A 24,190-nucleotide genomic window follows, 5' to 3' on the forward strand; every position below is an offset into this window, starting at 1 on the left:
TTAGGAGAAAGGAAGTTTTTGTATATAAACATATCTTCCTTCTCTCCTTCCCCCCTTCAACCAGGTGCAATAACTCACAATACACATGCTCTAAGATCACTGCCCCCAGAGGTCCTCCTGCAAAACACAAACTTGATGTTTCTGGTATTTCCAGAGTTTAAAAAAAAAACACCAACAACTTTTAAAAGCTCACACAACCTTTCAGGCCTTCATTATACATCATAAAGAAGCAATAAATAAATAAATTAAATAAAAGCCCAACTTTTTATAAACATTTTGCAAGAAACCTTTAACAGCCCTATTAATTAAAAAGTGATTCTTAGTACACAAATGAAGTTCTAGAAAGCCTGCTTTTATATCATTGCTTGACTCCCCTCTACCTCCAATCTTACGTGGTGTTAAAGAGACACTTATTTCCAAGGTTCTGATCACATTAGGATTTATAATCACGTTCAGAATGTGTTTGTTTTTTGAATATGTCTCTTGGCTTGGGTAGTTTCATAAGTATTGTTTTATGATGTTTATTTTGTATGCTGCAAAAGCAACAACATTAGACTTACAAAAAGGCATTATGGCATGGATTTGTAATGGCCACATTACTCACAAGTGGTGAGCTGTCAAGGCTAGAAACAAGCATCATATACCACTAGGAAAGCGAGAGTCACAGCTCTCCAATGAGATAAGTCATTTTTACCTTCATGGCTCGTGAAATTAGATTCATTCAGTTCACATATTCGACTATGATTAGTGCTCGGCCTGTATACTTTTTTATGGGCTGGGTGTAATATGGAGAGGGGGAAAAAATCTACATTTGTGGAAAAATTTTCCCCCACTGTGGGTTGCTTGAACGCTATTTACTGGTTTGGAATGTTAAACATAGGCCTGGTGGAGATGGATTAGTGAACAGAGTGCAGATAAGGCTTAAATAGGTTCTGCATGTAACATATGTTATTGATTACAAATCTTAAAAGGTTAACACAAAAATTACATAGTCTTTCCTGCTCAGGTGAAATCCTGGTTCCATTGAAGTCGATGATAAAACTCCCATTGACCACATTGGAGCCAGGATTTCACCCATTATATATATATATATATATATATATATATATATATATATATATATATATATATATATATATATATATATATAATTTTACTATATACTATAGAAAACAACACTAAGACAACATTAAGGTTGCAAACTCAAGCATTCAAAGAGTAGAATATGCCAGAATTAAGGTTGCCTGTGCAATCTTGGCTCCTTTGTGCATATGTGTTATGATACAGTCTTTAATTACATGACCACATACTGGTGTTTTTTTCCCCACAGGGCATTCCTGTTCCATTTAGTGCAGAGGATAGACAGTGCTCACTTAATGAGCAGCTATTCAGTATTTGTTTTATACGCCTTGTTCAGTGTGTGGCCCTAGGCCTTATTTACTGCACATTATTCAAACTCCGCTCTGAAGACAGAATTATCAAATTTCATAATGTACTTTTCTCTGGTGCTCATCACTGTAGTAGCCAAGTGCTTCACAAATATTAATTCAATTTAATCCCTCATCGCAACACTACTGTGAGAAGATATTATCCCCATTTTATAGATGGGGAGCTGAGGCACAGAGATTACAGTCAAAAGTTTCTACTAATTTTGAGCGTCCAATTAGAGATGCCTAGAACCTGATTTTTCAGAGTATCTAGCATTTTATAGCACTTAATATGCAGAGCTCCCACTGACTTCACTTGCAGGTGAGTGCTGAGCATGTCTACAAATCAGACTCCAGGGTATCAAGCTGAACACCCCAGAAAGTTATGAATAAACAATTAGTGACCATCTCTGGAAAGTTTAGCTTAAGTGACTTGTCCAGCATCACAGAGGAATTCTGTGGCATAGGCAAGGATAGATTCCAGTTCTCCAGGGCAGCATTCTACTGCCTTAGCCAGGACACCATCCTTTTTCTTCCTAACATCTCCTGCTTCATTCACCACTCACGTTCCCACTTCTGCAACAAATGAGGCAAGGATCCTACAGATAAGAGTTTTTTACATTACACACCCCTGATTCATCCCCAGAGGAGGTCCATTATGTGCACTGAATGAGTCAGGGGTCTTGTGGAAGAAAAAAATGGTATGTAATCATGTAATTAAACTATCATAGTGCAGACAACAGTGGAAAAATATTAAGGTTGTGGGGGAAACCATAATTCTGGCATTTCCCAACTTTTTAGTGCTTCACTTCGCAATTTTAATAATTTTAACGTAGTTTGTAGGTGTAATTTCCTAGGTTTTTTAAAAAACAAACTGAGTAAACAGAAATCCCATGTTGTGGCATCATATTGACACCCACATGGATCATCAGCAAAAGTTGGAACCTTTAGATCCACCACACAGACCTCTACCACTTGAACTAACAAAGTAACTGATAGCAGTAGTAGGTTGTCATCTTCTGAGCATAACAGCTCTAGGGGGACGAGACACATTTTGCCATTGAGTTTCACGTGTATTTGCTGACAACAGCAGAATGGGTAGATTCGGGAATTTGGAGTTCTATACTAGGCTCTGGTGGGGACAATGCTCTAGTGGGCAAAGATTCTTATTCATTCTCCCCTGCCCCAGCTTGATTTCTTTCTTTCCCTGTCCCCTTCAGCCCTGTCTTTTCCCTACCTCTTGCTCTTTGTTCCAGGCAAGACCAGTCACAGTCTCCATTCCTCAGGCTTCTGATCTCAGTCTCCTTGCCCAGAAAATCCAAGCTTCCCTTTCTGGGCTTACTGTTCAAATCCCAATTTCTCTACCTCTCCAAACCCAGTCAGTCCTAGTTCCCCCCTCTCAGTATCCTTTTCTGATTGGTCTCTCTCCTCCACCCTCTCCTACTGGCTCCCAATCCCAGTCTCCTCATCCAGCCAATCCCAGTCTTCCCCGAGTCCTCATGTGATATCAGTTTCCTACCACAGCCAATCCTTCCTCCCTCCACCCAAACTCATTTCTCTCACTGGCACCATCCCAATTTCTCTCCCAACTCCTAGTCCCAGCATCTCCTCTTCCAGCTCCCAGTTCCAGCCTCCCCTCCTCCCAGTTCACAGTCTCCTTGCCCAGCCTGTGCCTGTTTCTCCCCCACACACATTCTCCAGTCCGAGTCTCACCAGACTCCTTGTTCTAATCTACTCCCTTCCATCTCCATTAGTCTGCCAGCAGAGAGGTAATTAAGAGAACAGAAGAGACAGCCTCCCTGCTCTCTCAGGTGAGCGGCAGACACCACCGATTGAATTGACTTAATATACCGTCTCTCCACACACAATACATCTTTTGAAAGCTTATTATGTCTACTTTAAGATGAGGTATGATGCAGAGCTGTCAAGTTGTGGTGTTACTGTAGAAACAATGATAAACAATGACACCAACAACACGTTAAAGTGCCAATTTTAAAACATTTGCATTTGTTTGTTCATAGAATCATAGAATCATAGAATATCAGGGTTGGAAGGGACCCCAGAAGGTCATCTAGTCCAACCCCCTGCTCAAAGCAGGACCAATTCCCAGTTAAATCATCCCAGCCAGGGCTTTGTCAAGTCTGACCTTAAAAACCTCTAAGGAAGGAGATTCTACCACCTCCCTAGGTAACGCATTCCAGTGTTTCACCACCCTCTTAGTGAAAAAGTTTTTCCTAATATCCAATCTAAACCTCCCCCACTGCAACTTGAGACCATTACTCCTCGTTCTGTCATCTGCTACCACTGAGAACAGTCTAGAGCCATCCTCTTTGGAACCCCCTTTCAGGTAGTTGAAAGCAGCTATCAAATCCCCCCTCATTCTTCTCTTCTGCAGGCTAAACAATTTAATGGCTCGTTGTATCATTTTAAGACATAACATTGTATTTCTTTGTTGTTCTGATGCTTTGAGGTCACAGTCTAATAATAAATGTGTACAGATGTCATTGAAATTAATAGCACTGTGAAATTTGTGGTCAACATCATCGTCATCTTGCTCACCATTATGATCGCTCTCAAGAATGCGTAGATTATCACAATCTTCATTGCCTTGGAATGTACAGAGTTCTGTGCAGGGACGATTGTTCTGAATCCAGACACAGTGGATTGTGCAATGACCCCCTACTGGTACAGATCCAAATAAGGTCTTGTAGAAGCTCAGATGCCATTGGGTCCCTGAAGAATAAGAGTAGTTCATCATCTACCTTTTTCCATCCATGTTGCAATGGTGATCCAATATCTGGATTACATATGTGCAAAAACATCCAGGTCTTTGTTTGCCAAGATGCTCTTTTGACATGCTCTTCAAAACTGTCCCTCACTTGGGAAGTCTGGCCAGTGACTTGTCCTTTTTCATGGCCAGATTGCACTTTAGGTCTCTGTGGCTCTCCAGGAATTGTGGCTTGTCCATCACTCTCCCCAAGTGTGGCAAGATCTCTGAAGCAATAAGCTACTTTTGTTTTGATAACATTAAACATGCCCCCTGCCCCCACCATACCAAATAGGGATGGCACAGAATCACATCTGGTTAATGCGTATACAGCAGGAGTGAGTGCATCACAAATTGCATGCACAGGTATGAAACAGTGATTGTCAGTTGTGCTGGCAATGGTGCCTGTCTCAATCCACATGTTATCTGTGTATTCCCATTTCTGGAAAGTAATGAATAGCAAGGACCAAAACATCTGTATCAGGTGACCTAATTCCTATGGTTCCTTTGACACCAAGAAACCCAAAAGCCATATTGGCACATACAGCATGCAGAAACATTCTTGTGTCTGCTTCCTCTTGAATACCATACAACTCTCAGGCTTCTTCAACACCTGTTCTGGTGTTGGACTTTGCTACTTCACCATCATAAAAGCCCCCAGCAAGAAGGAGTGTTTGTGTTGGGTAAGCTCCTACACTGAGGTGCATTTTGAACCATATATTCACAGAGGAACCATATATTCACAAGTGATTGCTTGTTGGATGCCATGGTTAGAAACTTTTTCCATGGAGGCAGAGGGCATCCACCAATCACCTGGTATTTCTTACACCCATCCTTAGATCCTGTCCAGCACCAGCTTTCTGCAGTTTTCACAGAGTTATTGTTATATCTGCAAAAGACTGATTACAGAGTTAGCCTTGTCAAGTCCTTTTAGGATCTGCTTCGAGGATTCAACAGCCAATTCACTGAATGTGTGGAATTTGTCTGCAGCCTTCATTTGTATGACAGCAGGGCCTCTCTGTTGTACACTGTTTTCTTTGTTGCATACTCTTTGCTCAGGGATTCTTTCAGCTTGAGCTTCCAGCTGATGCCCTAATTTATCTTTGTCTGTTCTGCTCATTGTTCCATCAGCATGGAAGGAGGACATAGGCAGAGGTCCTGTTGGATTGGATGACTAAGGACAGTTGCTATTGAAACATCTCTGCATATTGCTAAGGACAGGGCTCTGTGGAAAACACTCTCTGGACTGATAGATTCTGTGATTGTCCCTCACTTGCTAGATTTAAATGTAGTGGTCTTGGCCATGTGAGCAAATGTTCTGATGTCAGATTTCTTGACTGAGCTGAAGAAGGTGTGTGTCCTGTCAGAATCAAGTGCACCTCTCATAAATCTCTCCATTTGCTCTTCACCAACACCTGCTATTTTCATTAGAGACCCTCGTACATCTGGTGTTACATGAAGGCCAGTAGATATGTTGATAAGCACATCTGGATGTGATTTGGTGTCAAATGGGTTTGTCGTATTGTTGATGACATGGGTGATAAGAGCTATAACATGCCCTTCATCCCTCTTCAGTATAGAGACAAGGACTTGTTTGTGGACTTTGTCTTCACTATTTCTTGTTAGGCCACTTTCTTTCTCTCATAGCTTCATATTATGAATATGCAAAAACTATGTATTATCTCTAACACTAATACTGACGTGCATAAGTGTCACTGTATTAAAAATCTAGTTTCTAGGATACTTCAAAGGCTAGTACAGCATCCATAGGCAATTACAAATTAAACCTTCAGTCAGGCAAACTAGATGCTATTGTATGTACCAAAGATTACAAATGGAGAAGTATTATATAGTGAGGAGGGCTTTAAACTAGGTTCACCGGGGGAAGGAGACCAAAGCCCTAAGGTAAGTGGGGAAGTGGGATATCGGGAGGAAGCATGAGCAGGAGAGTGCAAGAGGGGAGGGCTCCTGCCTCATACTGAGAAAGCCAGACGATCAGCGATTATCTTAAGTGCCTATATACAAATGCAAGAAGCCTGAGAAACAAGCAGGGAGAACTGGAAGTCCTGGCATAATCAAGGAATTATGATGTGATTGGAATAACAGAGACTTGGTGGAATAACTCACACGACTGGAGTACTGTCATGAATGGATAAAAACTGTTCAGGAAGGACAGACAGAGCAGAAAAGATGAGGGAGTTGCATTGTATGTAAGAGAGCAGTATGACTGCTCAGAGCTCCGGTATGAAACTGCAGAAAAACCTGAGAGTCTCTGGTTTAAGTTTAGAAGTGTGAGCAACAAGGGTGATGTCATGGTGGGAGTCTGCTATAGACCACCGGACCGGGGGATGAGGTGGACGGGGCTTTCTTCCGGCAACTAACAGAAGTTACTAGATCGCAGGCCCTAATTCTCATGGGAGACTTCAATCACCCTGATATCTGCTGGGAGAGCAATACAGCGGTGCATAGACAATCCAAGAAGATTTTGGAAAGTGTAGGGGACAATTTCCTGGTGCAAATGCTGGAGGAGCCAACTAGGGGCAGAGTTCTTCTTGACCTGCTGCTCACAAACGGGGAAGAATTAGTAGGGGAAGCAAAAGTGGATGGGAACCTGGGAGGCAGCGACCATGAGATGGTCAACTTCAGGATCCTGACACAAGGAAGAAAAGAGAGCAGCAGAATATGGACCCTGGACTTCAGAAAAGCAGACTTTGACTCCCTCAGGGAACTGATGGGCAGGATCACGTGGGAGAGTAACATGACGGGGAAAGGAGTCCAGGACAGCTGGCTGTATTTTAAAGAATCCTTATTGAGGTTACAGGAACAAACCATCCTGATGTGTAGAAAGAATAGTAAATATGGCAGGAAACCAGCTTGACTTAACAGTGAAATCCTTGCTGATCTTAAACACAAAAAAGAAGCTTACAAGAAGTGGAAGATTGGACAAATGATTAGGGAGGAGTATCAAAATATTGCTCAGGCATACAGGAATGAAATCAGGAATGTCAAATCACACTTGGAGTTGCAGCCAGCAAGAGATGTTAAGAGTAACTAGAAGTGTTTCTTCAGGTATGTTAGCAACAAGAAGAAAGCCAAGGAAAGTGTGCGCCCCTTACTGAATGAGGGAGGCAATCTAGTGACAAAGGATGTGGAAAAAACTAATGTACTCATTGCTTTTTTTGCCTCTGTCTTCACGAACAAGGTCAGCTCCCAGACTACTGCATTGGGCAGCACAGCATGGGGAGGAGATGACCAGCCCTCTGTGGAGAAAGAAGTGGTTCGGGACTATTTAGAAAAGCTGGACATGCACAAGTCCATGGGGCCGGACACATTGCATCCGAGAGTGCTAAAGGAATTGGCGGCTGTGATTGCAGAGCCATTGGCCATTATCTTTGAAAACTCGTGGCGAACGGGGGAAGTCCCGGATGACTGGAAAAAGGCTAATGTAGTGCCCGTCTTTAAAAAGGGAAGGAGGAGAATCCAGGGAACTACAGGCCAGTCAGCCTCACCTCAGTCCCTGGAAAAATCATGGAGCAGGTCCTCAAGGAATCAATTCTGAAGCACTTAGAGGAGTGGAAAGTGATCAGGAACAGCCAGCATGGATTCACCAAGGGCAAGTCATGTCTGACTAATCTAATTGCCTTCTATGATGAGATAACTGGCTCTGTGGATGAGGGGAAAGTGGTGGATGTGTTGTTCCTTGACTTTAGCAAACCTTTTGACACGGTCTCCGACGGTATTCTTGCCAGCAAGTTAAAGACGTATGGGCTGGATGAATGGACTATAAGGTGCATAGAAAGCTGGCCAGATCGTTGGGCTCAACGGGTAGTGATCAATGGCTCCATGTCTAGTTGGCAGCCGGTATCAAGCGGAGTGCCCCAAGGGTCGGTCCTGGGGCCGGTTTTGTTCAATATCTTCATTAATGATCCGGTGGATGGCATGGACTGCACCCTCAGCAAGTTTGCAGATGACACTAAACTGGGAGGAGAGGTAGATACGCTGGAGGGTAGGGATAGGATAGGATACAGAGGGACCTAGACAAATTAGATGATTAGGCCAAAAGAAATCTGATGAGGTTTAACAAGGACAAGTGCAGAGTCCTGCACTTAGGACGGAAGAATCCCGTGTACCTCTACAGACTAGGGACCAAATGGCTAGGCAGCAGTTCTGCAGAAAAGGACCTAGGAGTTACAGTGGATGAGAAGCTGGATATGAGTCAACAGTGTGTCCTTGTTGCCAAGAAGGCCAATGGCATTTTGGGACGTATAAGTAGGGGCATAGCGAGCAGATCAAGGGACGTGATCGTTCCCCTCTATTCGACATTGGTGAGGCCTCATCTGGAGTACTGGGCCCCACACTAAAGAAGGATGTGAAAAAATTAGAAAGAGTCCAGCGGAGGGCAACAAAAATGATTAGGGGACTGGAACACATGACTGATGAGGAGAGGCTGAGGGAACTGGGATTGTCTAGTCTGCGGAAGAGAAGAATGAGGGGGGATTTGATAGCTGCTTTCAACTACCTGAAAGGGGGTTCCAAAGAGGATGGATCTAGACTGTTCTCAGTGGTAGCAGATGACACAACAAGGAGTAATGGTCTCAAGTTGCAGTGGGGGAGGTTTAGGTTGGATATTAGGAAAAACTTTTTCACTAGGAGGGTGGTGAAGCACTGGAATGTGTTACCTAGGGAGGTGGTGGAATCTCCTTCTTTTGAGGGTTTTTAAGGTCAGGCTTGACGAAGCCCTGGCTGGGATGATTTAGTTGGGGACTGGTCCTGCTTTGAGCAGGGGTTTGGACTAGATGACCTCCTGAGGTCCCTTCCAACCCTGATAATCTATTATTAGGAATTCATGTACATTTATATCTACCCACGAGGCAGGGCAAACTGTGGGCATGCAATGTACTGCTACTGGTGCACAACCTTCAGTGTGAGACAGATCAGTCTGTCAGCAAATTTCAACTGAAAATATAAAAACCTATAATCACTTGTGAGATACTTTGACAATTAAAATATGCAAGTATTCGTATATTGCAAAATGTTGATATTTGCCATTTTTGTCACATGCAAAACAGCTCCATCATTTCTGGAGAGGAAAAAAGCCCTGGCAAAACCAATAAAAATCTTTTTAATACATTGTCATTTGGTAGCTTTGACCAATAAACACATTGCTGTAACATTACAGCGTTAATTTTAACTTAACCAGTAAAAACTGTAGTCATAGCCATGTTGCAGTGTTTCTGAAACTGTGCAAAAATGTGACACATTCTCATTTTGGGTATCATTGTTTCCCCTCACCTACAGGCTTACAGCACCACGTGATACCTTCACATCATACCTCATCTAAACCTACATTAAAATAAGCTTTCAAATGTGTATGATGTGGGTGTGTATATTAAACTCCAAAATTATAGCCCTTTCTGGAGAATTGCTGCATGCCTATCTGTTCCAGTGCCCAGTTGCACCACAGTCCAGAACAGCCATTACAGGCAATGTCCTTCTGAGCCTCCCATATCAAGGGCTGGAACGTGCTCAGTCACGCTATGGGGATGGCACAGATGCAGTATGGTCACTCTTAGAAGCTGTGACAAGATGGAGCATGCTGAGTTGCTTTGTGGGGTTGGTGCATATGGAGTCTGGTCAGTACTAGGAGCTCTGAGAGGCTAAGCCTGCTTACTGAGGCCTCTTTAGTCCCCGTGCATCTGGCAAATGCCCCATGCTCAGTGAGAATGGTATCTTCAGAGCATTTCGGTACTAAAATCAAAGAAGTGTCTACTGAGCCTGCTCAAAGTTTGGGTGGAGGCACTGGGACAGCAGAAGGCACATCGCTGACATAAAGGCTACCCCTTGCCAAATTTCAAGTCCCTGCTCCAAAGCATAGGGATGCTGGAGCCGTTCAAAGAAAAGGTCAGCAGAATTTTGACACTGACAAAACATTTTTCTCTAGTGTCATTCTCTAAACACTTAAACCATTTTGGCTGAAATTGTCGTGAAAGAAGAAGAAAAATCAGCCTGAGACAGACACCCAGCATGGAAAATTTCAGCCAAAACAGTTAAAGTTTGGTAAAGTTATAACCAACTGAAAACAGGATCTTATACTGGGAAGTGTGTGGCAATCACAATAATAGGCAGTGCTACCAGCCTCACCTATAATTTGAGAGAGATCTGTGCAGACACTGTAGATATTGATCAGTTCCTACAGTACGACAGCGATGCCCCCATAGTGCCAAAAGCACAGGTAACAAGAAGCCTGGGGTCCAGAATAATAAGACTGTATCCCCTTTGTTGAAATCTCTCATTGGGTCAATTAGCCAAACTAAGCGGCTATCTGAAATGACACCTTGAAAAAGGAAGAACATTGAAACCATAACTACAGCAATCTCAGAACAGAGAAGTAAAAACCATAGTACATATCGAACATATTTCTGCTTCCAACAGTTGTTGCTGTGGTTTCTCTTTTCTGGGAAGGTAACAGAAAGTCTTCAAATGGGTCTGGCACAGTCTGAGTAATCAGCACTTAAAAACTGTTTAGATCTTTGTTAGATTTTGTGGGCCAAATCGTGAGCAGTACTAAGTAACTTCAACTCTCACTGAAGCCAATAGGTATTTCAAGCTACTCAGCACCTCTCAAGATTTGGTCTTATTAAACAGATGAGAGCTGCATGCAGTGTTGTCATAGCTGCATTGGTCTTAGGATATTAGAGAAGCAAGGTGGGTTTCTTGTCTCTCTCTATTGGACCGAGAGAGACAAGCTTTCAAGTTTACACAGAGCTCTTCCTAAGGTCTGGGAAAAGTACTCAGGACATGTCTGCACTACAGAATTAAGTCAAGTTAAGTTAAGTTGACATACAGCCACTTTAGTAATTAATTCAATTTTTAACATCCACACAATGCTCCTGTTGGCGGCGCGCATGCTCACCAGCAGTGTTTGCACTGATTTAACTGACAATGTGGGGCACTGACAGCTGCAGCCCCACCACTCAGGCTCAGGCTCTCCTTCCCCCCACCATTCAATCCCTCCCGGAAGGCAGCTGAGCTCAGGCTCTCCTTTCCCCCACCCAATCCCTCATCAGGAGGTGGTGGTGGGACTCTGGCGGTCAGCCCCAGGTGGCAATTTAAGCAACACAGTGTCTACACGGATACTGCGTCGACCTAACTTAAGTGCTACAGCTCTCGTGGAGGTGGAGTTATTAAAGCAGTGTAGTGGATGACTTACATTGGCGGGAGTGACATTTTAGTATAGACGCTTACAGAGTTAGGTTGATGTAAGCTACCTTTAGCTCCACAAGTGAGGGATACAGCAGCAGAAGTGCAGTTTGCCCGTCACAGCTCTTTGGATGCATGCCTCCAGGAGGGACACACACCATGTTGGTGCATTACCCTGGATCTCTGCCATCTCTCAGGTAACACAACCGTGTCTCCTGGTTGACAGTGTCAAATGCTGCAGATAGATCCAGGAGAATGGGAATGGATGTTTGCCTTCTATCCATTCACAAGAGGAGATCATCCATCAGTGCCACTAAAGCAATTTCCATCCCATATCCTGGACTGAATCCAGATTATGCTGGGTCTAGGATATTCACTTGAATTAGATGATTGTGTAGTTGACCTTTGTCCACCTGCTTTATGAGCTTGCTTAGGAAGGGATGGTTTGATAATGGGTAGTAATTGACTAGAACCTATGTATCAAGGGTAGACTTTTTTCTGTTGGTCAGACTACTGTGTTCGAAAGAGAAAGGAGAGATTCCTTCCCTAAGTTAGGTATTGGCTGTTGAGGTCATGAGTGGCACAAGTTGCTCTGGAATCTCATCATACAGGGAAATCCTGAGTTGGATTCACAGATCTTGGTTGTGATTCTTTGGGGTGTCCAGTACTTCTTGAGGAGCGAATGTGTGTAGGCAGGCTGTTTGTCAGGCAGAACAGAGTTATGCTGTTTGAGACACCTTCCTGAATGTACTAGATCTTTTCAGCAAAGTAGGATGATAGTCTTCTCAGGGGTTGGTGCTGAGTTCTGTTGTGGGTTGTAGGCACTCAGGATCAATTAATCCCTTGCACAGCTCCTTAGGGCAGGATTTGACAGCTACACTACAGGCTAATAGGAAGGTTCTCTGAGCCTGTAGCAGCTTCAGTAGAGGCTCAGAAATTCTTTGTGTCGGTTTCAGCCTTTTGTTTTACATCATCCTGCTCAGTTTTCTGACACATTGTGTCAATGAAGAGAGAGGGTTGAAACTCAAGATTTGTGTGTGTGATGGGGAGGGGCTGTCTAGGTGCCAGCACATTCATGGTTGAAGCAAGGGTACAATAATTAGGGTTCACCAGATACTTGACTCTGTTCTGTGCACGAAGCATTGCTGTCCTTTGGCATGCTTTGGAATTTGATGGAGTGTATGAGCCTTTGTGGTTAAATAAGGGTTGTGGGTTTTGTAGCCTCTCAGAGCTCTGCCCACCGCCTTAATTTGGTGATGGCCTGTCCAGGACAGTGGCTGGGTCGTGATGTCCTCTAGCCTAAGCCAAATATCAGGTCCAGGGCGTGACCAGATGAGTGGGTTAAACCAGAGGTGACCTGTAACACTCCTAGGGAGGCAAGTAAGGAGATTAGTTTGGGGACTTTTATATCTGTGTGGCCTTTTCATCCTGGGAGATTTTAACACAAGAAGTCTGGGGTATTCCACCGATACTGCCAACAGGATATCAGTGTTGTATAGATTTACATGGAATATGTGGGCTAAAGGTGTTCACATAACTCAGTTACCATCTAACATTAAACATTGTTAAACAAGGTCACGGTTTGGTATACATGCATGTAAGGCTGCTTCGTACTATGGCAAACAGACTATTAAATATCTTTTAAAATATTTTATTAAAGATACAGAAAAGAAGGAAAACCAGTTAAAGCATTTGAAATGTAAAGTATTAAGTAAGGCTTTCGTTTTAATAACATCCATTGTTGCCTTTCCTTTTAGCTGGAGAGAGTTTTAAAAGGAAAATGCCCCTTTCTCAGGTCAAGGCTTCTTAACCTTTTTCTTTCTGAGGCACCCCCAACATACTATAAGAATTCCAGAGGGGCAGGGGATAGGGATTTTGGCTTCAGCCACCAGGTGTGAGGGGCGGGGGAAGAGCTCAGGGCTTAAGCTCCGGTGTGGGGCACTGGGGCTTGAGGCTTTAGCTTTGGGGGGAGCACCGGAGCTCAGGGCTCTCTGTGGTTCTGCTCCCAGACCCTGGTGGGGGCCCCAGTGCTCCACTCCCAGTTTTCTGTACTGAAACCAGCTTGGAGCCACAAACCCCTGGCTGAGAACCACTGTCTTTGATGGTATTCACGATGGTAATACCAGTCCTTTTGCAGAAAAGAGAAGCTAGTTAGATGAGCTGAAGCTGTTGCTGCTGTTAAAGTCTGGTTTTATTTTATCCCAGGTGGTGGTCGGGATTTAGCTGGAGCAAGTAAAGCGTGGTGTTAGCTGGTTCCCTCTCTTTGGCTGGTCTGGTAAGGACATGTCTCAGGTCAGGGTGACAAAGGTCTGGGGTCCCAGGAAATGGCCAGGTGAGCAGCCATGATGTTGAAGCTCACTTCAGCAGCTTTCATCTGTTTTTCCCTATTTTTTCCTCTAAGTCTTCTTTAATTAGCCACAATGGGAGTGATGGATGGAATTCTCCATCCCCTCATTATTTTGTTTACTAATTAGGCTTAACATTTAACACACTAATTTATTAATTTTTTGTTTTATATATTCTGTTTTTAGTATTATATATAGTTCTGGAATTATATTAACATGGACTTTTTATTTGTTTGGACAAATGTAGTGTCTCTGGTTTTTTCACTTGTTTGTAACATTCATTATAAAAAACAACTTGACCTATTCTCCATTAACATTGGTTATTATAGATTATTGTATTATTTTATAAACTTTTACATACTTGTTACAACTGATTTTACGATTTGGTAAATTTGTCAGTGCAACTGTTACTTTATGAACCCTATTGCAGCCTGTAAATGAGCATAAAACATGTTATCCTTGACATAAATTAAATAAATATGTAAAGTTTTATTGTTTTACTGCAATCTAGATTATTGGTTAATGAGCTGGGATTCACTAAATTAAAAGGAAAGGACTAGGGCTGTCAATTAATCACAGTTAACTCACGCAATTAACTCAAAAAAATTAATCGCGATTAATTGCACTTATAACAATACCAATTGCAATTTATTAAATATTTTGGATGTTTTTCAATATTGATTTCAATTACAACACAGAATTCAAAGTGCACAGTGCTCACTTTATATTATTTTTTATTACAAATATATGTACTGTAAAAATGATAAGCAAAAGAAATAGTATTTTTCAATCACCTCCTTCAAGTACTGAAGTGCAATCTCTTTATTGTGAAAGTGTAACTTACAAATGCAGATTTTTTTGGTTACATAACTGAACTCAAAAACAAAACAATGTAAAACTTTAGAGCCTACAAGTCCACTCCGTCCTACTTCTTATTCTGCCAATTGCTAAGACAAACAACTTTGTTTACATTGACAGGAGATACTGCTGCCTGCTTCTTTACAATGTCACCAGAAAGTGAGAACAGGCTTTCGCATGGCACTTTTGTAGCCAGCATTTCAAGGAATTTACATGCCAGATATGCTAACCATTCATATGCCACTTCATGCTTCAGCCACCATTCCAGAGGACATGCTTCCATGCTGATGATGCTCATTAAAAAAAAATAATGCATCAATTAAATTTGTGACTGTACTCCTTGGGGGGAGAACTCTTTGTCTCCTGCTCTGTTGTACCCACATTCTGCAATATATTTCATGTTATAGCAGTCTCGGGTGTTGACCCAGCATATGTTTGTTTTAAGAACGCTTTCACGGCAGATTTGACAAAGCGCAAAGAAGGTACCGATGTGAGATTTCTAAAAATAGCTACAGCGCTCGATCGGAGGTTTAAGGATCTGAAGTGCCGTCCAAAATCTGAGAGGGATGAGGTGTGGAGCACGCTTTTAGAAGTCTTAAAAGAGCAACTCTCTGATGCAGAAATTTTAGAACCCAACCACTAAAAAAGAAAATCAACCTTCTGCTGGTGTCATCTAACTCAGATGATGAAAACAAACATGCGTCAGTCCACACTGCTTTGGATCGTTATCAAGTAGACCCCGTCATCAGCATGGACGCATGTCCTCTGGAATGGTGGTTGAAGCATGAAGGGACATATGAATCTTTAGTGCATCTGGCACGTAAATATCTTGCAACACCAGCTACAATAGTGCCATGCGAATGCCTGTTCTCACTTTCAGGTGACATTATAAACAGTGCTGCCTATTTCTTATCTCCTGCAAATTGTAACCAACCTTGTTTGTCTGACTGATTGGCTGACCAAGAAGTAGGACTGAATGGACTTGTAGGCTCTAAAGTTTTAACATTGTTTTATTTTTATGTACGTAATTCTACATTTGTAAGTTCAACTTCCATGATAAAGAGATTGCACTACAGTACTTATATTAGATGAATTGAAAATTATATTTTTTTGATTTTTACAGTGCAAATATTTGTAATAAAAATAAATATAAAGTAAGCTCTGTACACTGTGTATTGTGTTGTAACTGAAATTAATATATTTGAAAATGTAGTAAACATCCAAAAATATTTAAAATAAATGGTATTCTATTGTTTAACAGTGCGATTAATCGCGCAATTAATTTTTTTAATCGCTTGACAACCCTAGAAAGGACATATTTTATCTGTGAAAAAATATCTAGAGGTTCATGATATGCACACTTCTTGAAGGATAAAATCATCTCCAATGTCTTAAAAAGGAGTCCCATCTTTCTCAATCACACATGGTACCGTTTCAAACAAAATCAAGCCAACTCACAAAAAACAGAAAAATATTCACTAACCACAAATTGATGGATTTTGTTGTGAAAGAGAAATCTATGCATAGGAAAGTAGTTTGCAAAAGATGTAGATGGACTGCGGTGTCATTTTCAGGCACATCCTACCTGCACCAACAATTTAAACAAGTTTAAAGAGCTTGTTAACTTTTAGCAGGTCCAGTGGTGGATCAGGGATGCACAAGGAAATAGTATCACACTGTATTAACAGGAAATAAAATACCTAGCATTTTTCTTCTTCAAGGCACTTTACAAACATTAATGAATACTCACAACATCCCTGAGAGAGTAGTTCTCCTTTTCACAGATGGAAAACACATAAAGTAACGGACCCAAAGCAAGACAGGGAGTCTCAGCATCCAGACCACTAGAAATGCTATTGGTACGTTCAACGGAAAAGTTGAATGAATTAAAACATTTTTGTGATGTCATTTTCTATAGTTTATCTCACAAATGAGTACTGAGTTCTGAAGCTATATTAGCCAATCAGATGGCATACGCAAACATATGTATTAGCACTGGCTTCAGCAGAATTCACTGAAAGCTACTGTACTTCTTTGAAGAGCCAATAAGGTGATTGTAGCATATGAATATTTGTACTTCCTAATTGACTCAGAGGTGAATAACTGTTGCTGAACCTTTGCCTCCATCTCACCTTTACAATACTACTGTACAAAGGAAAACATGTTACATTTCTGAAACCACTTGGTATAAGGGAGAGGTTTATGGACACATTTAGATGAACATCAGTGTTTGTTATCCTTCCAGTCAATAACACTTAATATTCATTTCAAGTGAAGTTGGTTTCTGCTTCCTGTGCACTTAAAATGGAGAGGCACACAAACCAAATTCCTGGGTTCAAACATCTGAGAAATTGGTAACCCTTAATATCTGTACCCAAATCTTAAGCCAGTGGTTCAGGCCCATTTCTAATTCAAAGGCACAGTGGTGCACCAGCCCAAAATGCAGGAAAAGCTGGGCACCTTTGCACAAAATTAATTCTTCAGAAAAATGCTACCTCACTATCTTCAAACTGGATATTTTCAATCAGATTATCAATTAGGGATAATCAATTCCTTGATGCTTTGAGTCTTTGGAATTTTGCTTCCCCCCCCTACCACCAACAGCAAGTACTAGCCTTGAGGTGTTCCATATTTTCTCATGATGTAATATTCCCTTTAAATTCATTTCACTTGATTTCATATGGAATGAAATCATCTACCAACAGTTTATGCTGCTGTCAGGCATTCATATGAGCTGAATTCTCACCTCACACTGAATTTAGCAAGTTCCAAATGTATAATTTTTTTTTTATACTTGATACTTTAAAAGTGATTGACTGTTCTTTGCAACTAGATGTACTGATTAAATATATTTGTATATAAAAGTACATTGCATTTGTCTTTAACCATAAATAGCACTTTCCCAAACAGACTAACGTGGTACCTTACAATTAATGATGCCAAAAAGAACAAAGAAGAAAGTCCAACTACAGCTTCAACTACTGATGCCTCTGGTTTCACTGTAGCCATAAAAGGATGTCCAAGACTGATCCAGTAAAAATCAGATTTGTGTAGTGAATTTCTATTTGCTAGAGCTGAATGGATTCAAGGTGCTAATATTCGTGCTGTACTGAAAATTAAATCAAACAGCTACGGCAGAGGCTATGTGCAATGCATTGTTTTAAAAGATTGCAAGGAAATTTTATGTGACAGTTACATTTCATACACAGTATTACAAAGCAGCCTCTAAATTGATTTTTAATAACACTCAATTATTTGACTTATTTTCTCATGCATCACATTTTTCTCTGGGCTTCTGAGCACCACTATTTCACATTTGTGACAGATTAGGGAATTATTTTTTACAGTGGCCACCAGCACTCTGGTATCTAATTAGTAGACATCCAGATGTGTAGGTTTTGTGGCTTATATTAGGAAAGTATGAAAAGGCCCAACTTTCTGGAACAAAATCAAAGAGCTATTTCAATCATGAAATGTCATTTAAAATGAAGCTAAAATACACGACCACTTTGAGCAATTTATCTGTAAAAACAAAATCTCCTGGGAGTTCACGGCATTGCCAACACAGGCAATTTTTTTCTGCTCTGCTGCATTAATGGCAGAGTAATCCACTGCATAAAAAGCTAAAACCAATATGCATAAAAAGTGAATCCTTCCTAAAGTACCATGAAACATTTTACATCAAAGCCACATTTATAGTTTTTAATTTCTAACACGTAGTAGTACTTTACAGCATACTTGATAAATTCAAGTTAACATGTTCATACACGTTTAAACAAATTTATTTCTTATGAAGGGTTTGCCACAGCATCTTAAGTATTTACTTATGAATTTTCTAAGTTAGTGAATTACAGTATTGTTGTGGCAACAAGTACCTGAGGAGACTCTTGAGTTATCAGCCGGTTTTCACACCCTTAACTTTATTTTAAGACTTACCCTTTCAGAGGCATTGCGAGCCCATTGGGGGCCCTAAACAGGAATATTTTGGGGTGCCCCCCAACACTTACTAAAAAAGCAAATGGGGAGCTCTTTGAGCTGCTCAGGTCTCTAAACAATTGCTTAGTCTGCTTATGCCTATTGCCGGCACTGCCCTTTCAACTGACGTTTTTTACATTTGTTCTTAGTCTCAATGATGGGGGGAAATTTTGGTTAAATACTATTTGCTGTGCATTTTTAAGTTTTTTGAATAGCATGGAGCAGAGAGAAAGGGTTTCCACCTCCACTAAAATATGTTTAGCATGTAGCAACTTTAAAATGTCATATTTTTCAATCAAGACAAGTGCCCTTAAACATGTCAGAAAGAGTTTAATTTAGACATAATGTGATTATAAGTGTCAGAACATTCATACACTGTTCATGCACAATGCCATTTTTTTCAAACTGTACACCCAGGTAAATGCTCCATATATATCACACACATATGTAGAGCTACAGCTCTGTATGTTGAGTGCAAACCAGTTGAAGGTCTCATCTTAACCTGCTCTGTTCTGCACACTCCCTAAGCCATGGCCAGCTATCCATCTCATTGAATCCCCGCTATTAGGCTTATTTGAACACAATCATTAGATTTAATTAATCTTCCTATAAGTAGAGCCCTACCAAATTAATGGTCCATTTTGGTCACAATCATAGGATTTTAAAAAATAGTAAATTTCATGATTTCAGCTATTTAAATCTGAAACATCATGGTGTAATTGTAGGGGTCCTGACCCAAAAAGTAGTTGGGGGTGGGGGTGTCACAAGGTTATTGTAGGTTTCAGAGTAGCAGCTGCATTAGTCTGTATCCACAAAAAGAACAGGAGTACTTGTGGCACCTTAGAGACGAAACAAATTTATTTGAGCATAAGCTTTCGTGGGCTAAAACGCACTTCATCGATTGAATGACCAGGTTATTGTAGGGGAGACTGCTGTACTGCTACCCTTTACTTCTGTGCTGCTGCGGGCGGCAGTTTTGCCTTCAGAGCTGGGCAGCTGCAGAGTGGTGGCTGCTGACCAGGCGCCCAGCTCTGAAGGCAGCGCCCCTGCCCGCAGCAGCACAGAAGTAAGGGTGGCAATACCATACCATGCCACCCTTACTTCTGTGCTGCTGCTGGTGGCAGCTCTGCATTCAGAGCTGGGCTCCCAGCCAGCAGCCACCACTCTCCGGTTGCCCAGCTCTGAAGGCAGCACAGAAATAAGGGTGGCAAAACTGTGACCCCCTCTAAAATAATCTTGAGACCCCCACCCCCCGCAACTCCCTTTTGGGTCAGGACCCCCAATTTGAGAAACGCTGGTCTCTCCTGTGAAATCTGTATAATATAGGATAAAAGCACACAAAAGACCAGATTTCACAGTCCGTGACGTGTTTTTCATAGCTGTGAATTTGGTAGGGCCCTACCTGTAAGGGTTTTGGTTCCAATTCTTAGGTTTTAAATCTTCTGAGCATTTTAGTCTAGGAAGGAAATTAAAATTATCCTAAATAAGCTGCACATTCTCTGCATATTATCAGCCCATCTTTATCATTGTGTAATCACTGTTTGTCTTTTTCTCAATCCCACAGCTAAATGCAATCAAATACCTGCAACAGATTAAGAAACAGCCCCATTCACAGTTACAAAGGTGCTGCTGTTGCAACACAAAAGGCTTTAATAGTTTATTCAAATAAATAAAAATGTTCCTTTATGTACAAACAGACAAAATCAATGTACCCTTCCTCTATTTACAAAGTAGTTTCTTTTCAAAAGGAAATCAGTACATTTATCCTTCAGTAACTGAACACTTTGTCTTGAGGCCCTGTATTGCACAGCGGTTTTGTTTTCCTTTTTTGCTTGACTGCCTTTTGTTGTTTAACACAAAGACACTTTTGTGACAGTTTCTGATAAAGGCTCCACAGTTTAAACAAGTTTCTCCCACCTTCCTCTCCCTACCCAGACCCAGAGATCATAAACAATTCCTGCAAATGTCAGGAGTCAGCTTTTGCTACAACACACACTGAAGTAAATACAGCAGATGAAGCACCTGTTGCCTTACAGTAAGTTAACTAGCCGAGAACGTCTGTCTTGGTTTCTGCTCACATTTGATCACATTCAAACACCCCCAACCTGCACATTTTAACCTCCCCGTCCTGTCCATCATCCATTAAAAACTCTTGTCTCCTGATTTCAGATAAAAAGCATCCAGCAGCCCAGCCGGATCAGAAGCATCTATACAACACTGATTAGTCAGCCCCCTTTTTTCTCTCCCCACAAGATGTGAATGAAAATGCACAGGATACAGCAGCTATAAATACATTTCCACCCCCTTTATGTAGCGCCTGGAACGGCCGGCCGCCTCCAGCGGGCCAAAGCGCAAGTCAGTTTCCTCAGGCGCGGATAGCAGCAGCAGGGCGGGCGGTTAAACCTGGCACTAAAACTCCGCTTTCCGTGACTCTGAGTCTGAGGAGACGAAGACGTCAGGTGGCTTCGGAGCAGGACACGGTGCTGTCCAGCTTCCCGGGGGGGTTCATGATGAGAGAAGAAGAACCCCCGCTCCCCGGCACATCCCCCGGGGAGCCCCCCGGCTACTGCTGCGAGGAGGGGCGGGGGCGGAGCGCTCCCCGGCTGCGCGCGGCAGGGCAGGGAGAGGGGGTGTTTGGCGGGGCGGGCAGGGCACTCCCCCCAAGCCTCAGAGCGCCCCCAGGTGGGGCAGGGTCTCCAGCTTGTCGGCCCGCTCCCGGCCGGCCGCGCTCTCCACCCCGCGCAGCCACTCGGTGCACTTGCGCACCAGCCCCTCGTCCGCCGCGGCCCCCGGCGCCGCCTCCTCCTCGTACTCCACGTCGTCGTAGCGGTGCCGCTCGTTCAGCAGCGAGATCTTCAGCAGGGCGCGCAAGTCCCCCGGGCCGGAGCCTGGCCCGGCCCGGGCCCCCCTCCGCGCCGAGCCCGCCGCCGCCGCCGCCGCCTTGCTCCGGGAGCCCGGCAGGAGGCGCTCGGGGCCGGCGGAGGGGCTCGGCCGCCCCCGCTGCTTCTCCAGGCTGCGGCGCTGCAGCACCAGGGCCGCTTCGGGCGGGAGGCTGAGCGAGAAGCGCAGAGCGGCCTCTCCAGCCCCCGCCTCCGCGCACAGGCTCTCGCAGGAGCGGCCGCGGGGCTGGGGCGGGGCCGGGGCCGGCCTCCGCGGTTGCTGCCTCTGCAGGGAGGCGCAAGGCCAGGAGCTGGGGAAGGGACCGGCCCGCTCCGGGGGCGCCCCCCGCGGCTTCCGCAGCGGCTTCTCCTCGGCGGCCGGCGGCGGCGCTGCCGCCTTCCTGGGGGCCGCCGGCCTCCGGGGCTGCGCTCGGGGGGCGGCGGGGAGAGCGGCCGGGGCTGGGGGAGGCAGGATGGGCGGCAGGGACATGGTGGTGCCCGGTGACCCCCCTCTGCTCCTCACAGCGGCTCAGGGCTGATGGCACCCCGGGCAGGGCCGAGCATCCCCCGCGGACGGGTCGGTCCCGGCTGCGTGCCCAGGCTGCAGCTCCATGGGAGAGCGCGACCGTGCTGAGACCGCCGCGCTCCGTCGCTGGCTCCCGCTGAATGAGACACACACGCAGCGGCGGGGCTGAGCAGGAGGCGGGACTGAGGGGCGGGGGAAGCACTCACGGCGGGGGGCTGCGGATCACTCCCTCCGCGTGTTTGAGCCATGATGGAAAGGAAGGGCGTGATTTTTTTAAGGATTAATAGAAGAGGCAAGACTGGCTCTGAGGAGGAAGAGGTAGAGCAAAACGTTCGCGAGAGCTGTAAGCACAGTTTGAGCGAGACTGTGCCATTTACATCTGTAAAATATTAGGACAGAGGATTTCAGGCTGTGTTTTAAAAGCTAGTGCGATGGCATACTGTACCCCTTGCAGAAGGGGGGTTACTGCTTTTTACATTTTAAAAAAAGTCACTTAAAAATATGTATTTATTGTAATAATTTGTTCCTAATACACTAAAAAAAGAACATTAAATATATTCAAATTAGAAAATATAAATGCTTCCCTTATCTATTCAGATGGTCACTTTCCCTTTTTGCTGTGCACTACATACTCTCCTCCCCCTTGAAACAGCTATTTATGATGTACCGGTTCACCTTCTCTACTAAAATATAGTGAAATAGTCAACAGATACCAATTCCTTTTTACATTCACAGGTGAATTTAAAGAGACCTCCACAGGCCATACATTTATTCTGAAATAAGGTGGCATAGTGGAAGTTTCGTTACTGTTTCAGCCCCTCACCCTTCATTCACACTCTCCTCGCCATAGGCACTAGTCTCTTAAGCTCCCCCCTCCTTCCTAAGCTCTTAGCTTTGTCTTGTTCCTAGACTTAACTTCTACCAGTTGAGGATGGTAGAAGGAGGGAGCTGCTGTTCCTCAGTTGGATGGTCGCTGGTAGGAGCTGCTGGATCGCTGTAACATCAAAAGGCTCACCCAGGCAATCAAAAGGAGGTTTTGGAGACAGTCTCCCACCCAAAAAAGTGATAACTCCCCACCCTGCTTTCACAACAAAGTATTACTCATTTTTGAGTTAGCTTTCCCACAATAATTCCAATATTAAAGTCTACCCAACTGAATGGATGGGTAAGAATAGAAACCAATATATCCTTCCCCTTACTCTGACCATGGGACCAGTTTTAAAAGGTACATAAAACAGCTTGCAAACATGAATGATAGGGAGGACAGTGAAATTGTCAGCAATGATAAGGGAAGAGAGAACCTAGGAGGAAAAATGAGAAGTTAGATTAGTGAGACGATTTAGTAGAACAGCTAGGAGAAGATATCAGTAAGACAGGCTGAGATGCAAGACTGGTTGGGATGGAGGACTACATTAGTTTGCAGCAGAGAGCAATGGTTAGGTAACATTCACCAAGAGCATGGATGAGATCACCCAGAGTGTAGAAAGAAAAGTAGTCAGAGCAACAGTGAAAGATAATTGAAGTTATTCTTTCAAGCAGGCCAACAAAGTAGCTATATCATATTGTTCTAAGAAGACAGTCCACAACAGCTAGTGATTGAATGTGGGCAACCACTCCAGAGAAATATTTTGCAGGACGGTTTGCAAAGGGCAATCACATGGCTCAAAAACAAAGATAATGTTTCAGAACATGATATTCTAATTGAGGAAAATGTGGAAACAAGGACACAATTGTTAAAGCCAAATTAGATAAGATGTTAAAAGCAGGAGAGTAAGGATGACCCAGTTGTTAGGCTGAGATTTGGGAGACCTGGGATTCCCTGCTTCACCACAGATTTCCTGTGGGGCTATGGACAAGTCACGTGCTCAATATGTGCCTCTGTTCCCCATACAATGAGGAACAGTAGTACTTCCCTACCTCACAGGAGTGCTGGGAGGATAAATACAATGTGGCCATGTAACTACTAAAATGAACGATTAAATATATGTTGATTTAATCAGCTGGAGATTAATTACTACCATTCACAAGTGATTGGAGCAAAAATTGTAGCAGCTGGTTCTTAGAGATTCCTTATTACAACATTCTTGGAATAATTTTTTAATATTCATTAGTGTACCTGAAACTGTAGTACTCCAAGTTTCTTATTGTGTGGAGTTGATTCCAGTTGTATATGCAAACAACTTGCCCAGTTATTGCATAGTGTCTGGAAATAA

At 43.2% G+C, this 24,190-nt stretch overlaps 1 protein-coding gene across 1 annotated transcript; it reads right to left on the reverse strand.

The window, feature by feature from the left end:
- Window positions 1–18,882: 18,882 nt before the first annotated feature.
- On the reverse strand, window positions 18,883–22,230 carry PRR18 (proline rich 18). The gene has a single exon (XM_073337895.1). The coding sequence runs from the start codon at window positions 21,939–21,941 to the stop codon at window positions 21,240–21,242; it is 702 nt and encodes a 233-aa protein (XP_073193996.1). The 5' UTR covers window positions 21,942–22,230; the 3' UTR covers window positions 18,883–21,239.
- Window positions 22,231–24,190: the final 1,960 nt, after the last annotated feature.

The sequence above is a fragment of the Lepidochelys kempii genome, chromosome 3, assembly GCF_965140285.1.
Source record: "Lepidochelys kempii isolate rLepKem1 chromosome 3, rLepKem1.hap1, whole genome shotgun sequence".
NCBI classification, from domain to species: Eukaryota; Metazoa; Chordata; order Testudines; family Cheloniidae; genus Lepidochelys; species Lepidochelys kempii.